General features: G+C 40.0%; 1 protein-coding gene across 1 annotated transcript in view; it reads right to left on the bottom strand.

The window, feature by feature from the left end:
* Positions 1–19791, bottom strand: part of LOC149312804 (uncharacterized) — a 59607-nt gene that overhangs the window by 26073 nt on the left and 13743 nt on the right. Inside the window, exons 7-16 of the mRNA XM_089525414.1 lie at positions 17616–17815; positions 16449–16861; positions 14677–14831; positions 14327–14535; positions 11281–11420; positions 9446–9556; positions 7261–7419; positions 5115–5238; positions 4672–4884; positions 121–992 (exon numbers count right to left, since the gene is read on the bottom strand). Of these exons, the coding sequence (XP_089381540.1) occupies positions 121–992; positions 4672–4884; positions 5115–5238; positions 7261–7419; positions 9446–9556; positions 11281–11420; positions 14327–14535; positions 14677–14831; positions 16449–16861; positions 17616–17815 (2596 nt within the window). The remainder of the gene's footprint in view (positions 1–120; positions 993–4671; positions 4885–5114; positions 5239–7260; positions 7420–9445; positions 9557–11280; positions 11421–14326; positions 14536–14676; positions 14832–16448; positions 16862–17615; positions 17816–19791) is intronic.

Below are 19791 nucleotides of genomic sequence, written 5' to 3'. Positions count from 1 at the left end.
TTAGTAGGATGCATGATGATAGGATTATGAGTGGACTGAGTAAATTAGAGGTCTGTATGCATATATGTTTGTGATAGCTTAGACTTCTCCAGTTCTATTCTTCTACCACTGTTAACTCACCTGTCTGCACTGATAGCTGCTCTTAGATCTTCTTCAATGCTAACTACCGATGATGCCCAGCATTTGTGCAAAAGGAATTCATAATTAAACAGACATTCCTTGATTAGAACAATAATATTATTTGACTTGATAAGGTGATATGGAGTTCCAAAGAGCTTACGAACATTAAAGAAATAGTGGATCTTGACTTCCTTTTCCAAGACCCAAGCCAGAGGCTGAGATGTATAGAGTTTCTTGACTTCATGTGAAGTTCTATCCAAGTAGTAGTTTGCAAAAGTAGCATGTAGCGATAGCTGGGAGTCCTGTGCTTTGAGATACCTCTCTATGCACACATGTTTCAAAGATGTATGAGCCCAGGTAAAAACATATGTGTTGTCTGTTCTTTGTTCTCTTACATGCTCTCCAAGGTCATCCAAAAGCTTCAGCCACAGTACGAGAGGGACAGCTGAAATGGAAGCTTTCTGGAATTTAGCTACTTCTTGAATTACTGCATCATCTTTGGACATCAGGTCAAGCAGCTCTTCCTGAGTTATGCCATTTCTTGAAAGTGTCACATAAGCTGCCATCCTTTTCACAATCTGTTCTCCATGGCATTTTTCCATTCTGCTAAGTATCCATGAATACATCTCATGTATGTTTGAAGGAAGATACACATCTGTCTCTGGGCTGAAAGATGTCCATAAGCAGGATTCCTTATAAGCAGAGTGTATATAAAGTGGTAGTGGGCAGACTGCACATGCTTCCATTAAGTGACCATGCTGATCTTTTGAGAGTCTTCGGTGATCCTTTTCTAACCAAGAATTGATAATTTCATTGATTTCTTCCAACGTTAAAGAAGGTATTTGTAGAATATTCTCTTTCACTGTAATTTTCTGGGGGGGGAAATAATCCTGTTTAGAGTATTATTTCCAAATTTAACTAGAGACAGCCTAGTTAAAATATCAAAACCAATAGCTATTTCACTTTACACCAAACAGATCTTTGCCTCTCTTTATTCAATAGGCAGATTTGTCAAGCAGACTGGTGTGTTTTTAAAGGTCTCCACAGTATTTTATGGCTCAGATCTTCAACAGGGACTTGGGAATTCAACAGGGACTTGGGATCAAACTAAGCCTCTACCTGTTTACAAAATCTGTGTAACAATTTGAGTACAAAACCAGAACGGGTCTTGTTTTTTGTTTTTAGACTACAAGAAGGGGGAATGGAAGCAAAATCCCTTGTCTGTCTTACTTTTCTCTGCTATATTTTAAACAGCTTTTCCCTACTGTTTTCACTTTTGGTACCATATTAAGGTTGGGAAAATGGTTCCTTATAGAGGAGATATGGGAGGGGAATAAGGTTGCCAGCGTAAAAACTGGCTAAGGTTTGTGTAGCTATATTGGTTGTGTAGAAGAGGGAATTTGAGCAGGTGTTGCTTGTTACTTAGTTGTGTGACAAGCAATACCTGCTGAAATTCCTTCTTCTACAAAACCATTAAAACTACATGAGCCCTTTCATTTATTCAGTCTGGGCATCCTTAGAGGGGTGGGTTTCTCTCTTGTCCATCTATGTTCTGTCTAGTCTTTCAAACACCAGTGCAGCATTTTAGTCAAGTTCATAGACTTCTATAATATATCTGAATCTTGGAATTCCAGCCTAAAGATACGGGGCATTGAGATGGGTGTTTTATTTTCAACAGGCTTATAAAAGAATGATTTCAGAACCTTATAGGGGGGAGAAAAACCATGCACCAGTTCACTGCAATATTTGGACTGAGAATTTTGTGTAAACATTGCAGAATACAGTAGTTTAAGGGAGAAAACCATACTGGAATTGTAACTTTAAACAGTGGGCACAGTGTTACTTGCAACAAAATTCCAGATTCAGTGTCATCTAGGGAAGAGATCTTGGGAGATTACTACATGTGGCTGTAATCCACAATTAGACCTGGAAAAATACAGCTTTGGCAATACTTATTATATGATGAAGCCTCCAACCCCTAGCAGCTTTGTTCCCCAAGCACAGTTAGGGCACCCCTTTTCATTGATGGAGGAAACCCATCAATGACCTCCCAATCACATTAGTCCTCAAGTGCAAAACATCACTGCTGGGGCAGCTGCAATATTGACAGTTATGTGATGCCAGTGTTCCCTTCTCTACTCTTATTCCCCTCCTGCCATTCTGAAGCAGCCTGATTGCCTTTATTATTATTTTCCATGTCTTTTCTTTCTTTCTTTCTTTCTTTCTTTCTTTCTTTCTTTTAAACTTACATCACAGTAGCAGAGCTCCAGAACTGCATGCTGGGTAGCACGTGGGGGAGGGAGGAGATAATGTCTTTGGTGACAAGGCTAGGAAACAGATTTGCTTGATACCCTGGAGGCCACACCATTGGGCTTAGCAGATCCACTGTGTAACTCTAACTTTTCAAAACAAACCCCCTTTTGTGAAGTTGAAGGCTTTCATAGCTGGCATCCATAGTTTTTTGTGGGTTTTTGGGGGCTATGTGGCCATGTTATAGAAAAATTTATTCGTGATGTTTCACCAGCATCTGTGGCTGGCATCTTCAGAGAATGTGAATCTGAAGATGCCAGTCACAGATGCTGGCGAAACGCCAGGAATAAACTCTTCTAGAATATGGCCACATAGTCCGAAAAACCCACCAAAATCCCTTTTTAAAAAAAACACAGAGCCAGGCAACCAGTGCTATGGACTGGTTGTCAGCCAAGGCTTGGAAAATTGCTTCTTAAAAATAATGCATGACCAAAAATGCTGTGAAACCCCCATTACATTAGTTCATTAATTTCAGTTCTTTGTTTTAAAAAAGTCCAATTAACAGAATATGGATATGTGGAAGAAATCACACCCACCCCAACATTTTTTGGCTTCACGAAAGTACTGGGGAAAATGACTAACCAGAAGTTATTCAGTATTTTGAAAATGTAGTGTCACCATGTAATTTTTCATTTTATTTGCAAAAGGGACATCATTATGTCCATTACGCTGAAAATAAATGTGTTAAAAACAACATCATCCCACATAAAGTGTTATTTCCAAGCACTGCTTTGGATGCTGGAGTGCAGAATCATCCTATTCTGATTCACTTTGCATTTTATACACACTCAAATGTGGGTGTCATTAGACTAGAGTAGATAGCTTGATATTTGGTATTCAAATCTCCATAGACATTACTTTTGGTTCCTATATCATTTTGAAGCAGAAAATCTGGAAAATGCCCAAGCATACTGAATTGCTTTTCCATTATAATTGAGATAATTATCAAATATGCTGTTTTCCTTGCTATTTACTTACTAAATCTATTTCATTCAGTGAGGAAAAATAGTCTCCTCTCTCCATATTCAGCTTGCCAGTAGATAGCAAACAACAGGGCTCAATTAATGGGGTATCAAAAGAACATTTGGATCTGCCAGTCTTCTAGAATGCTACCTCAAGGAGTCATAGCTACTTATCTGGACTTTGTTCTTGAAAAAGAAGGCAACCATGGCAAACAGAACCATTCATATTTGGCCAAAGAAGGAATGCTTTTACAAACTGGAAGAGTCTTGGGTCTTCCTGCTGCTGATGGTTTTGGTTGAGAGCCCAGAGCTCAAAATTGAGAGGTTTTGGCCAACAAATCTCAAAATCAGCAGGCCATGTGGCCATGACCTCACTGGATCACATGAGGTAAGGAGAGATTGCTCCCATCCTTACCCCATCCTTATCACATCTGCACTTCTCCTGTCCTTCTCCCATCAATTGCCCAGTCATTGTATTGTATTGTAAAGGAGTTTCCATTAATACACTGTGATGGGGCCATGCCACTTCAGTGACAAGAAGGATGAGATAAGTGTGACGTTGTCAGATAATCTGATCATGATCGCTCTAAGTACAACTGATGGAAGGCATAAGGACAGACATCATCTGATAATCTTCACACAATCACACCATAAGGACGGGATAAGGACAGGAGCGATCCATTCTTTACTCCATGTGATAATCTCCACTGTGAAGGTGGAAAGGAAGCCTGAGTGCACCTCTCATATTTCCATCTACTCCTGCTCCCTTCCAATTGTTTAAAGAACACAAAGCCTGAACGTAGGCTTTGGTCTTCTCTGACAATAAAGCAATGATGGTGGTCAAGGCTGTGTTATCTTCCAAGTGTCTCAGTTTGGCAGAAACAGTCCTGATTAATCCTCTGTCCTCTCACTTTTTCAGCTGCTGTTAACATGTTTCAACTTTCCCCTCCTCCTCCCACTTCCCCACTCTATCCATATTTGCTGCAAACTGAGTTCAAAGTGCAAAAGTAGTTTGCACTCAATTAACTAAGTTTAAGGGAGAAGAGGGTGGAGACTTGCCCTTCCTAGTAGGATCAGGCAAAAACAAACTGTTGCAGGGTCTCCTGGTTTGTGTAGGAGGATCTATCCACATTTGTGCTCTTGCTAAAGAGGATCAAGCCCCTGAAGTCTTCCATGTTTTTTGCTCGAAAGGAACATGATTCTACCAAGCTGTCACACAACATCTTCTCACTGTTTGAAAAAGTGTCAAGTGAAACACAACCCAATAAAATACTTTTACCTCCAATTTTTTTAAGCATGAAGAAGCTGATCCAGTAGTACATGTGGAAGCAATAAAATATATGTTCTTTGGTAATTCAGCAGGTATCCAAGACAGGTTAGCATCATATTCCTCTGATAATTCATCCAGACCATCCAGACCTATTAGAAGTGGCTTGTCTTGTGTAGCAAATTCCAACAAAGAACAAAACTCTTCCACCAATCCTTCAAAATCCTTTTGGAAAAATAAAAAGCATTTTAACAAATGCCTAGTAGCGAAAGATTCTCCAATTTGGATTCTGTGTCTCCTCTTTATCTGACCAGTACTGTTAGCATAATTTAAGTTGTCTTTTACTCAGATCATCTAACTTTCTTTATGCTGTATTATGCAAGAAGAGTGGGGGACACATAAAAATTAATCAGTTATCACTATTATTGAGCTTTAAAAGAAAGTTAAACTGTTACCTCAGATAAATTAAAAGAGATATTGTAAATATCAGCTATCTGGGAGCAAAGACTCAAGAGCAGCAGTCGGATATTTCTGCTTTCACCGGTGACACCAATAAATCGAATTACAACTCTGAGATTCCTGTATTAAAATAAAAACAAGAAAGTGTTGGGTTTTTAGCTGCCTTCAAAACAATTAGTTGTTGCTTCTTCTTTTTTTAACATTTAGCATTTAATACATTATAGTGTAACTTAAATTCCATTTCCTGGTCCAATTTAAAGTGTTAGTCTTAATCGTTTAAAGCAGTGGTTCTCAACCTTCCTAATGCTGCAACCCTTTAATACAGTTCCTTGTTGTGGTGACCCCCAACCATAAAATTGTGGTGTCTCAGTTCCTAAAACCATCGGAAATATGTGTTTTCTGATGGCCTTAGGCGACCCCTGTGAAATGGTGACCCACAGATTGAGAACCGCTGGTTTAAAGCCTTGGGTCTTGGAATCAAGTTACATGAAAGATCACCTTCTCAGTTCTTCCATATACATCTACCCAAATTTTAAGATCCTTTTCAGAGGCCCTGCTTCAGGTACCTTAATCTATGAAGTGAGATTGATGGTAACCAAAGGAAGGCCCTTTGTAGAGGTGGTGCTCTAACTATATGCAGTTGATCTAGGGAAGCTCACTTAGTGCCTACACCAGGTGAACAATTTTTTACTCACTTGTTCAACAATTGGTATAGTTATTGAAACCCAGAATTTGAGCTCTGTTCAGTACTATAATCTGCTAGAAAGGTAAGCTCTTCTGTTGTATTTTAAATATTTTGTTGTATTTTAAGATTTGTATCTTATATTTTAATACTGTTCCTTTTGGGTTCTGTGAACCATCCAAGGGCATATGGTGATGGATGGCCTATCCAAATTAAATAAAATAAAAATTTAAATACCTAGTGCTAGGATTGATATAGAATGTGCTAATGTAGAGAAGCAAACTCAGTTTGGAATGTTTGCTTGTATATTACAGGTTTTTATTGTTTATTTATTTAATTATTTATTTCATACCCCGCTCTTTACAAATGCTCTCAGAGTAGTGTACAAACTGCTGATTACTTCCCTGCCCTCAGGCTTACAATCTAAAGAAACATAACACAAAAGGAGAAGGGAATGGCAGTGGGGAAGGGGATCAAGTCCAGCAGATACTGCCAGTTGTTTTCTCCCTCTGAAGCTAGGATGGTGACAGTTGAAACGGAGGGAGGGCTTTCATTTGTCTCTGGGGCTGGACATAGTGGAGCTGTACCTGCCTTTTCTCTCCATCTGAGGCCAGGGCAGTGGCAGTAGGAATGGAAGGAGGGACCTTTCTTCTGTTTCTCGGCTAGGCATTCCAAACATTTATATGGTTTCTCCCCTGTGTGGGTTTTTTGGTGTGAATATAGGTTTGCATTCTGACTGAAGCTCTTTCCCACATTCCATGCATCTATATGGTCTGCCAGATGATAAGGGGTTGAGTCTCCCTTATCAGGAATTCCAAAATCCAAAATACTCCAAAAACCAAAACTTTTTAACTAGATGTCTGAGATAGTGACACTTTCTCAAGTGTACACAAACTTTGTTTCATGATGAAATTATTTTAAAATAATGTACATAAGTTACCTTCAGGTTATGTGAAACATAATGAATTTGCTGTTTAGAATTGGCTCCCATCTCCAAGCTATCTCATTACATATGTATACTCAAATACAAGTATCTTAAAATCCCAAAGACTTCTGGTCCCAAGCATTTCTGATAAGGGAGACTCAATCTGTTGTTTGTTTGTTTAAGATGGATTTAATTTGTATGTTTTTATCAACTTGGAATAACTTTGTGTTCCATAGAATTCAAAGCCCTTTGTGATACAAGGCAGAGTGAATCACAAGGAAGGAATAAATATGGCAAGGAGCACATGGGAGCTAGTTATGGACGACAGTAAACTTTACTCTGCTGTCATCTCCATTCTTTCAATTTGCAATCTTTTCTTTGCATTGAAGATTTCTATTTTTGTTGTTATTCTCAAGGGGAAACTTCATATTTTGCAGTCTCTTCTACAGCTACAAAGATCCAACACTCTTTCAAGTAGCATAATCCCATCTGCTGCATAAATTCCCTCTCAACAACAAGCACAAGAGGCCCTTACTCAGAAATCCAGTTAGAAGCCAAAGAAGCCACCTTTGCTGTGATGACACTTTTTCCACATCCAGCCTCTCCACAAACTACAGTCAGCCTTCTGTTTAAAGATGTAAATTGATTCTTCAGCTCATTCAAAAACGTTTCTCTTCCTATGATACGTTTAACCCTGTTTGAGACAGAAAAACAAAACAATAACTATTATTTGGTTGCCATTGCATAACGGCTGCAGTTCTGTACCAATGTAGTCAAATGACTACAATTCCTCTCATCTCTTTCCCCTCCTCACATATTTGCTTTCCCTTCAATATTTAACAGATGAAAAATATGTGGCCAAGTAAATTCAGAGTGTAGTCATGAGGGCAAATGGTTTTAATGAAGAAGAACAGACAAGCTAGTAGAGGCTACACCAATTTGTTTTGGCTAAACCTACTGGGAAAGGTGAGATTCCACCCCTCCTCTCCTATTCTTCCTGGTGAATTAACTGAGTACAAACTACTTTTGCACTTTGAAAATAGATCGCAGCAACTGATGTAAGCTGATGACAAAGTGCCAGAGAAGGAGGAGAAAAAAAACTAGGACATTTTAAAAGCAGCTGTGAAGAGTGAATTCAGTGGCTTAATCAGTTACCTGTCCATCATCAGTGATGTAAGCGGCAGGCCGGGCAGCCTGGCTTGGGAACTATATATATATTTAAAATAAATTGATAGAAGATCCGATTCATTGGTTTTGCAACTACTTGCCTTGCTGATTGCACGTAGTTGCAAAATTAATGAATTGAATCTTCTATCAATTCATTTTTTAAAAATCATGCACCCGCAGGTCATACTGCAAACACAAAAGCGGCGTTGGGGTGGGTGGGAATGGTGGATCTACCAAAAACTGAGGAGGGATGATAAACATCCCTCTGCCATTAGTCCCTCCCCTCCAGAATGATGCGATTTAGATCCGTTGTTCCCAATTGTTGAACACGATCTGGAATCGATTCTTTCCAAAATTACCACTAGAAAACCAGTTGTCTGGAAAAACTGTGGTTTTTGTGTTTGCCTCGCTTTATCACAACAGAAATCGATCAAAGTAGAATCAGAACCAACTTCAAAATAAGATTGGAACCAATTTAAAATGACAGTCATATAAACTGATCAGCAATACACTTTAAATCATAGTAGGAATGAGGCCTAGGAATGAATTAAACTAGGTGTAATACAAGCATTTGGAGAGACAATCCTCTTTTTTTGTATAAGAGAGAATGGGAAGTACATAGCCGAGCTATAACCTCTGGAAACATTTGAGGATGCTGGCTTCTTCTGTAGAGATACAACATAAGGTCATAAACAGAGTTAAACTGACATTAACACATAACAGAAATTTGTTGGACTGTTTCAGCACTCTCCCTTCACCTATGCTCAAGCAACCTCAAAATTATAAAATACCAGTTTGACTGGTTTCAGACTAAGCTTTGTCACAACATCACCCTTGTTCGTTTAATTTTTCCAATGCTTCTGCATTTAAATTAAACTAGGGGAAAATCCATTTGGGAGAGGAAAAATGGAATAGTTTGTTAGTGTTTGTAATGCCCAGCATTAGGTACTTTCCATATAGCAATGCCTCAGTCCTCCAGTGACCTCCATCTATTGGAAAGATTGGTTTTACTCTTGCTTAGAACAGATCCAGTACAGGCAGCTAATGTGGCTTTTCTTACATTTCCTTTTAATTTCAAGATTTGCTGGTGTTAGGGGTGTAGGACTCTGGAAAAGTAGAAAACCCACAAATAAAGAAACACAATATTTTTTAACCTGAGAGAACATTCTCTCTAGGAATCTCTAGGTCCTCCAGCACAACTATGGTAAAATTCTGGCAGAAGCTGACCACAGAGTCCTGCTGGAAGACCTAGAGATCAAATCTGCAAAAATTAAAGCTGCAAATTTGGAGGGCTGACTGCATGTCAAATACCATATTCTGATGAGTCCCTGCTTTTAGCAGGAATAAAGACTCTTTGGCCACAAGATTATTTTGGACTACAGCTCTTACAATACCTTCAATAAAATACAATACCATGTATAGGTAAGCAATTGTCAGATGTAGGAGGCTAAATATCCGAGGAGCCAAAAATCATCCATTCTTAATACACAGTATGTTCTTTGTGATGAAACATGCCTGATACAAATGAAGTGAAAGAGCATAAGCAAACTTACAAGGCCTGGCCATGTTGCACATGCTCCAGAATCTCTTCACCATTATGTTCTTCAAATGCTTGCTTTCTTGTTTTATGTAGTCTTTCTGGCACATCCTTTGAACTTATTGTTCTGGTCAAATCAGAACATAGCAAAAAAGTTTTAAATCAAGTTTCAACAGCACCTGTATGCTGAGTTGGCAAAGTTACTATTAAAAAGGCACTGGTTCCAACTATAATTCAAAGGTCCCCAAAATACTTATTTACAGCTATAGCTAGTTTTCAAAAGTAACTGTTTGTTTTATGTTTCTCAAACAAAATACTTACTTTTTAATTTTAAAAAAACCCTGCATGTACCAGCAAAAGGCAGCATGAGCCACTACCTGAACCATGTGACACTCCTCTTCTACCATTTCGTGATGCCATACCTCAGTAACTATGCTTGCTATAGAAGAAGGGAGCTACTACTTGTCAAGATACTCATTAACTTAACTTACACTTATGTTATTGGTAAAAATATTTTATTACAGATAACTTGTTCTTTGTAACAAGTTATTTCCAAAATGTAGAAATTATGTAGCTGTTGACAATCCCACAGAAATGACTGAGATACCCGAAGACCCATTATGAATATTCACAAATATGGATATACACTGGGGACATTCAGTAATAACCTAACCCTAATTGTCAGCATGCACAATACTTACTCTGGAAATACAGTCACCCCTCTGTTTTTGCGGATTTGGAGTCCGCATCCCTTGCACAGTCACAGGCAGCAAACAGAGGGGGACAAAATAGGTCATGCATCCATGGTTTACATCCACAAGTGCCCGTGGGCACGTGCTCCCATTCAAGCCAATGGGGCTTGAATATTGATGATTTTCCATTTTCATGGGGGGGGGGACTACTTCCAAGACTCTGGTCCACGCTCTGGTCGTCTCGTGACTAGATTATTGTCATCTCCTTCTGACAGGGCTTCCTCTCTTTCACCTCCATCCTTTAATTTCAGTCCAGCATTCAGCTGTGCACATTATTACATCCGTTCACCGCTCTGACCACGTTTCTCCTCTATTATCATCCCTTCAGTGGCTCCCCTTCCCCTTCCGTATTCAGTATAAGCTTCTGTTGCTAACTTTTAAAGCTCTACATGGACACCCCCCTTATTTATCTGAACTTCTTTCTCCTCACCTTCCCACTCATGCCCTCTGTTCTAGTAGTCAAGGTCTGCTGTTCCAGCCTAGGATCTACACTGCCCCATCCCGGATTCGTCCCTTTTCACTTGCTGCCCCTCACTCCTGGAACCTCCTTCCCCCACAAGCAAGGGTCATCACTTCTTTAACCAGTTTCAAAACTGAGCTGAAGACTATATTGTTCAGGGAAGCGTTCCCAGGCATTGTGTGACTGTTTATCCGATTGTTATCTGATATTTTATTCTACCCATACTTTCATTCTGGTGCAGTATAACAAGCATGATTTAGTGCTAAAGATGCACTCCTTCAGGTTTATAGCCACTCTTTCTTTGTGTGCCAAATTCCCTCCCACTCTTTCTGGCTTGTGGCAAAGTGTTGTTTGGCCTTTTGTCTAAAGTTTATGTTGTCTAAACAATGTTCCCCAATACGGTGCCTTCCAAATGTGCTGGCCTTCAACTCCCTGATGCCTCATGGTTGGCCATGTTAGCTAGGGCTGATGGGAGTTACATTCCAAAAATCTTGGAGGACATCAGGTTGGGAAAGGATGTTCTAAAGCTGTTTATCTTCAGTAAACAATTTAACATTGAGGTCTAATGGAACAGAGACTTATGATCATAGCATATATTCATTGTTCACTGTTTTTATAACAATAAATCATGTAACTGACTTGTTGAAGTGGTTGACAACAATCTTCTGAAAGTCACTGCAAAGGCAGTCCAGGTAATAGGCATGAGATCTGTTGTGGGTTGGACTGATTCCATCTTTTCCCCAGATAATATTCTTGTTGTAGATATTTGTGTGACGCAGCTGTAACAATAAACATAAAACATGTGTACCATCAGAACAAACAAACAGCCAGCAACTACTACAACAGGGGAGGTCAAATTGCACACCCCTGACGTTGCTGGGTTTCAGCTTCTAACATCCCTCCTTGTTGGCTATGCTGGCTAGGAGTGATAGGAATTGCAACATAATCACATCTGGAGGGCCACACTTTGCCTAGACCTGTAATGCCGCAATAAATCTTTTTAAAAACCCAAGAATCTTGAAGGATTGGATGTCAGATGGATGCCAATATGTTCATTGGCATAGTGTTGCAAATCCTGCAGAAAGGATACCTGCTAGCATGAAAGGTGTTCTAAATGCTAAATTGGATAAAAAGATAAAATGGATGGGCTAGTAGAGTAATCTTGATCTTCTGGCATGGGAGAAGGAATGAAACATGGGATAGGTTTGATATATCTATTTTGCCAAGAGCCAATGTGGTGTAGTAGTTTAAGCCTTGGACTATAACTGAAGAACAGGATTTGAATTACCTGCTCAGCCATGGAAACCCACTGAATGACCTTGGGCAAGTCACATTTTCTTGGTTCAGGAAGTCAAAGGCAAGCCCACTCTAAACAAATTTGGTAAGAAAACCCTATGATAGGTTTGCTTTAGGGCTGCCATAAGTTGGAAATTACTTAAAGTCATAGAACAACAAAAAACTATTCTGACTTTTCCTTATTTGGCATGTGCCATACCCCTATGCCATACCTCCTTCTGCCTGAGATGATGCCACTAGTGATGTCCCATTCCTGCCTTAAGAGTCACTCTTGCCCTGTAACAAGCTATATAAACATACAATACTGAAAATAAATAGTCTCAACATGCCAGTGTAGCAGGTCAACAAAGCCAGTGAGAAACCCAGGATATTTCAAGAAAGATGTTGGATGCAAAACATGAAAATTCAGGTAAAATCAAAACAAAAACTGGAAAGCATCAATACTTCCAGACACTTTCCCCTTTTTGGATAAGTCAACCTACAATCTCACTGTGGATAACATTAAGCTGTTACAGACTGCCAAAATAAAGCTGCTTCGGGTCTCTTTGGAGGTATGCTATTTAAATGATGCATGGGTCCTAAGAGTCTGGAGGTCGCGCCAAAGCCACACTCCATTCCTAAGCACTGGAGTGCAGCTTTGGTGCAGCTTCCGGATTCTTAGGATGCATGCATCATTTAAACAGCATACCTCCAAAGAGACCTGAAGCAGCTTTATTTTGGCAGTCTGTAACAGGCCACTGTTTCATCAGACTTTGTCTCTCACGCAGGTTCAGTGTGTTTACTTTCCAGCTGCTCTTCCAGCAGCCAAAGAAAGTGTGATCCCTCGCCCTGTGTCTCCCCAAAATGGAGGTCCAAAGGAGCAACTCCCTTTGGTACCACCCATTTAAGTCGATCCACCCCTGGCAATCTGCTACCAGTGACTGGCTCTGTCTTGATATTTACCTTTGCTTCCAATGGATTTTCATTCATGTTCATGTCCAGAGGATGACAATAAACTATGATGTTTATCACACTATGCTCTTAAAGAGGTACTATTCCAGTGTGACTCCTCTAGCTGCCTCCTGTTGCATGCTGGGATTGGCAGTTTTAAGGAGGGGTATTTAGAATTCTCAGGCAGAGAAGTTCAGCTCCTTAAAACTGCCAATCCCAGCATGCAACAGGAGGCAGCTAGAGGAGTCACACTGGAATAGTAGCTCTTTAAGAGCATAGTGTGATAAACATCATAGATTAGAGAATAAATGGTTAACTAGAAGAAGAGGCTGAGGCGAGGGTAGGGTAGGAACAAGGACTTGCGAGATCTCTTGAAGTCCCACCCCAAGCCTTGTGGGATTGGCGGATTTTATGAGATAGGAAGTCCTGCTTCCAGGCCTTGTGGGATTGGCCAGTCTCATGAGGCTGGGTGGTGGTGTTTCCGGGCTTATTTAAGGCCCAGAGCGTGTGGCGGCAGCCATTCTGACCCAGGCCACCAAGAGTCCCAACCAGCCCACTCTGTTTTGGTTTATATCTCTATGTTACCTTACCCTCAGGCTTCAGCTGGTCACCTTATGGGGCCGAGATGGAATTTTCCCATTGTTTTTGGAACATGGGTTTTACGCCCTCCCTGGGGTTGTCAGATATAATTTTGCTGGACGTATTCTTTGAGCCTAGTAGGCTGTTCTCTGTTATGTTCCTTATATGGATTTTAGTTTGTGTATCAATTTGGTAAAAATGTGATGTTTTTAAAGAATTTTTAAAATTTAAAATATAATTTTTAAAAACATTTAAAACAATTAAATTTTGAAATTTTGAAATTTTAATTTAAAAACCTGGGGCCTCTCCTTTTCCCTCCCATTGATCCTCACCCCACTCATACAATCTCCAGCATTTAAAAAAGATACAGGGAAATGCCACATCCTGTTTCTGCCAAAATACAGATGTTTGAGGAGCAGTGGTGTCCCTGCCCTTAGGGTGTCATCTGGTGCAGTCCACACACCCCTACTGATGCCAGTGAGACCCAAAAAATGTGTAGTTAGGATAGGAAGAGTTTATACAATAAAAGATTTTAAATACCTGATATCAGAGCATTTGACATTGTAAGGCAAGTGCAGCATGTGTAAGCAGATTGTTACATAAAATACAGTGATGGATAGGAAGAAAAATACTGTCTTTATTTCCTCCCTGTGATCGTTGGAAGATTAGAGAAGCAGTATTTGCAAAGATATCGATATACAGTATTTTGTCAGTTGTATTGCACAGTCCACAAAAAAGACTCTAGGATTACTTGCAGTATTATATGATGATGTGCTACAGTTTCTACAGTTCTTACAAATCCTACAAGACATGATGGATTACTCTTTTAAATGATTCTAAATCAAAAATATATGCTAGAACCATTTTCTGATTAACATACCCTGGAGTGAATGCTGTTCACAAAGTTCTGGTGAGCTTCATGCATTGTTTTATTAATCTCTGGTTGCAGAGGGTGGATGTCAATATGTTTGGCTGCTTGGGGATTTGACAGATTGTTCTGCAGCTCACTTATGTTTCTCTTGAAGCAGTGACAGTGATCCTCACGGCGTCCCTGGACTTGGAATCCTTGATCCACTTCTTGTTGTAAAACTTGTAAAACAGAAATAAGTCTGCATAAAACTACTAGATGAGAACAATATTTAATAGTCAAAACAGAATGAAAATTGAATAAAGAATATTGGAAAAAAAATAATAGTCAAAATAGTATTGTGTTTTTAATATCCTCCTCACCAGTTTTGAGCAGGGTGGTGGCAGCTTCTTGACCAAGAGCAACCGGAGCATATTCTTGAAGTATCTTATGCAGTTTTTGAAACGACACCAGCCATTTGTTCTTAGCTTGTTGTCTGCGAGTAGGATCTTTGCTGAAGATATCTCTGTATACTGTGCTGAAAAGACAAAATGAAATGCACACTGTGAGAAATGGCCTACAAACTAAGGTGCTCAAAATGTTAAATTCACCAGCTCCATGTTATGCTGAAAGACACTCCCGGCCACTTGCTGTGGATAGACAAAAGGGAAATGGGGCCATACAGGTCAACAGTATACAAAGGCCCATGTTCTTCACTGTGTCATTGCACAGTATAGCACTTAAATTATGGAAGGGAACTCAATGAAATCCACAACCCCATACCTGACTTTTCTTAGTTCTAGCTAGTTTTGATTCCTGTAGATTTCTAAAACAAAACTGGGGGTGGGGAGGAAGGACATAAACGTTAAAAGGAAAGTTAAAGGAAATTTCTCTATATCCTTTCTAATTCCTTTGAGATTAACTAAAGAAAGAAGTTGGCAGCATGAACTTTCATAGACTTAAGTCTACTTCCACAGATGCATTTGGTGCAGAACCAAGAATCTACTGAGGAAGTAGACTTAAGTCTATGAAAGCTCATGCTGCCAGCTTCTTTCTTTAGTTAGTCTGACAGCTGCTACAAGATATCTCTACTACTGATTCTACACACTAACACGACTATGGCCCTATACCAGTGATGGTGAACCTTTTAGAGGCCGAGTGCCCAAACTGCAACCCAAAACCCACTTATTTATTGCAAAGTGCCATGTCCCTCTGGCTTTCCAGTAACAAACTCTGTGCTGGGGCAATGGCACATGTGCCCACAGAGAGGGCTCTGAGTGCCACCTCTGGCACACGTGCCATAGGTTCGGCATCACTGCCCTATACAGATTGGCTCATGGGTGGAGTCAGGGTGCAGTGTCCTGACTAACTATGTCAATCTCTTCATTGTCTACTTTGAAACTATGAAAATCGCCTGTGATCATTATTTTTGTTTGTTTTTTTAATGTTCAGTTGCAAACTTCCCTTTGCACTTTCTTCCTTGACTTTCTTCAGTAATCATTCCAAGTCTTTGCTATTTTGTGCTAGTAGTATTGTGTCATCTGCATATCTTATACAGTGCAATCATATATATATATATATATATATATATATATATATATATATATTGAATTCATTAGAGCTATTCAAACATAAGTGGCTACAGCAGATGTGTAGGTGTGTGTGTGTGTGTATGTATGTGTGTGTAAACTGTATTTGTAATCAAGTGAAGTTTTAAGCTATTACAATGGTAGAAAATTTGGGACAGAAGGGAGATTCCATTGGGAAGCAGAATTCTTACGCAAGACAATGCCTTCATCCTCCTCCCATAGATACAGCCCTACAAAATTCATGAATAAGACGAAGATCAAGAATTTCCTGGAATGATTTGTCCTTTTACTTGTAGAAGGCCAATAAAAACATATAACTCTCATGTTACAACAGAAAAGCCTCTTAAAATAAATGTCTTCTGCTTGATAAACAGTCTACATGATAAATTTCCCAAAAGGTTTTAAAACTGCTTTTTATTGTTTTGTTATCATAATTTCTGGATATTTTTATGTAAACCCATCTGTACTCTGAAGAAAGAGAATATCAAAATATCATCATTACATTTTATTTTTAAAGATTTGGTAAATCTGCTATACAGTAACTGAAAAATCAAAAGCCAACCAACCAAATAGGCTGAAGCTTGTAAACCGCTGGGATGCAGTTTTCATCCATCCTGTACCATTTATTCAGAAGCTGAAGTTCTCTTGCATATTCAGCAACCGTCTTTTGAGTCAGGAGAGGACCATTAGGAAAGTCCTGCCCTTTTGAACGCATAATCTCATGTTCCTCCTTACTTTTTGTCTTAGCTTCTTGTTCTTCTGTTATTTCATTAGAGTCTGGAACATCTTGACTAGCATCATCTTGCATTTCATTCTGTTTGGTTACCCCAGTTTCTTCCTTTAAATCACGGGGCAAATTTTGCTTCGACTTGTTGGTACTCAGCTTCATGTGCTCAACTGCAGCTCTGATTGCCTCAAAAATTTCCTTAGTTATTCTGTCTGGGAGGGCAGGATCATCATGCTTTTGTCCAATGAAAACCTGAAACCACAAACAAAACAAGAGGGGGGGGGGGGGGCTTATAAAGAAGTTCAGGCCTAATATACATATTTGGTCTTTGATACTATTGGCATGCCATAAATCCAATCAGTGACCTGCTGAAGCAGATACTATTAAGGAAGATCTAAATGCAATACTGATATGTGACTCTGCTTTTATTCCATCCAATAGACAGATAACAATCATGAGTTAATAAATCAGAAAAGCAAACCCCAGTGAAAATATATTAAAGGAGCAATCCTAGACACACATGTCTGGGATTGCGCTATAAAAAGCAATAGGCTATATCCAAAATGAGGCCTACTAATTTTGTCCTCAGGCAGGTAGGTCTACTTAAATCAGGAATGGACAACTGTGGAAAGCTAAGGAGCCCCCATGGAGCACCTCTACAACCACATCCACCCTACAAAAAATAAAAATAAATTGCCCCCATATGACTCCAAGTGTATTACTAGGGTACACTGAGGGCATTTTATCATGTTTTTTTTTTTTACCTCCTAGGTGAATTCAGGCCTAGAAGAGCACTTTTTCAATAACAGGAATTGAGCACATATCACTTCATTTTTCAAAAGTGTACCAAAACATGGTGAAAATACCCCTTTACAGGACCACCCTAAGTGAAATGAATTGGACACAATTAACTTAAGTCATACTAAGTTTCTTTTAAAATTATGTCTGAGCTAGGACTAACATTTGATTTAGCCCTAAATGCTTCACAGATTGCTTAGCAACTTACAAAAAAGGTCTGAAATCCCATCTGTTGGCTTTTCCTTAAGGTTTTCAGATGCAGTGAAGCCATGCTGTGGTCGTTAGTGATGCCATCTTTTAGTCCCCATCTCAGGTCCAACATCCGGAAATCATAACCTCTCTCTTTACAATAGTTGTATAGCCAAGGAAAAGACTTCTCCATTAATGCATTTCGTTCTACTTCTGAATCTGATTAAATGACCAAAACATGAGGCCTATATCACTTTATACTGCCAAAAAAAACAATTTCCAGCATCAGGAGATAAAGAAGGATTTGTCAGATGTTGAGTGTATGAGGTATAAACTGTTTGCTTAGCTGCAATCTAAAATATCATCTCTATATCGGTCATTGATTTTAAGTGCATCATCCCACATTTCTTCCATGAAGCGTAGTTTTATATGTAGAATTCCCAGAATTCCATATCCTGAAACTGATCACACCAACCCTGTTTAACTTTAAGAAATATTGTACACCACATAGCTCCAAACTATGCTGCAACTGTGGGGCTGTACGGGATGCCACCACTTTCAGCACTGGATTGGGCCACGGCAACTACATGCCCTGAAAAGGTGCCATAGCTGCCAGCACCACAGCTTTTCAGTGCTTCATTGGTGCTGTGTCATTTGTATGCAGTGCCAGAGGAGTGCTGTGACACTGTCCACTGGGTGGTGGGGTGTGTGGTGTCACACCAGCATGGGAGCGGAGTTGGTGTGTGCATTGTGCAGACGCCATGTCCCTACTCGGCCCCCATGCCAGCCTTTATCACAGGTCTGTTAAGGCTACAAGAAACTTAGGGGCTGTGCAAACCGGCAGGAAAGGCCATCCTGGGGGTGGAGTCGGGCCATGGCATCCACATGACACACACCGCGACTCCACCCGCAGGCCGGCATGATGCCACATGCCACACCACATGGAGTGCGATGTCACAGTGCTCCTGTGGCACTGCATCTAGATGACATTTGAAAAATGTGCACAAACACACTTTAGTCTTTCTAAAAAAAAGCATAAAAATGCATACATTCCAAAATCACACACATTAGAAATCTGCATGCAAAATAAAAAAGCACACACACACACACACACACACAAAACCCCAACAGAAATGCCTCTCAAAAGAAAAAAAAAGTCTTGCAATCCAGTGCAGAAATAGGACAGAACAAAAATGCCAGTGGGAAATGGAGAAATATAATGAGACACAGTTCACTTTCATGGCTCGAAACATACAGGGCCCAAAATTCAAGTTACTATGAATTTCCACTTTCAACTGGTTGGTAGATTTGCTGTTGTTAAACTGCATGTTAAAATGATGTTGAAGTTCCTGATGGAATCTTTGAAGGTAGAGAGAACTCTGTAAATTACCCAGTGATCAGAGCAGTGAAGTAACTAGGGGGTGCAGTGGTCTGAACCTCACCGGGAGGCACCCCAGAAGAAGGGTGACACCTGGTTGGATCTCCTCCCCATGCCATCCCATCCCATCCTTTTCCTCTTGAGGAAAAGGACAAGGCAGCACTGAGGGAGCTGGTGTATGCTCCCTCCCTCCCCCCTCCAATGCCATCCCATCCTTTTCCTCATGAAGAAAAGGACAGTGCAGCACTGAGGGAGGCTATGTGCACTCCCTCCCTCCCCTCATGCCATCCCGTTCTTTTCCTCATGAAGAAGAAGACAAGATGGCACCGAGGGAGGCCACACACATTGCTCCCAGCAGCCCTGCCCCCCGCATTGGATGACACCAGGTGCAGGGACACCACTGGGTCAGAATGAATGATTTCTGTACTTTATACTTTATGTGCATGTGAACTTGCATAATTCATAGAAGATTTGGCAGAGACTATTAAAACCTTGTTCTTATGACTGCATGGGGGCTACAGTTCCCAAATCTTCTCCATTCCTTGGGTGGTGGAATTTCAGGATGGGAGCTTTGAAAAATTTATATGGATATATTTTCCTCATTTGTTAGACCTGGTGTTTTGTATTTGAATCTCATCCGCTATGTAATTGTGGTTCATGTTTTGTGTATCATGTTTAATGCCATCCTGGGCTGCTCCCAGCAGAATCACCCTTGTAATATTACTAGGGCCCCTTCTTCTGTGAAATCACAAGAGAATGTCCCTAGATCTCAGGTTCAGATCTCAGGGTCTGAGATTGTTCTGACCTGGCAACCCTA

The sequence above is a fragment of the Sceloporus occidentalis genome, unplaced genomic scaffold, assembly GCF_023333645.1.
Source record: "Sceloporus occidentalis isolate IW3139 unplaced genomic scaffold, rSceOcc1.0.p SCAF_5, whole genome shotgun sequence".
NCBI classification, from domain to species: domain Eukaryota; kingdom Metazoa; phylum Chordata; class Lepidosauria; order Squamata; family Phrynosomatidae; genus Sceloporus; species Sceloporus occidentalis.
Note: the sequence above shows the minus strand (reverse complement) of the source record. Positions and strands in the feature narration are given on the sequence as shown.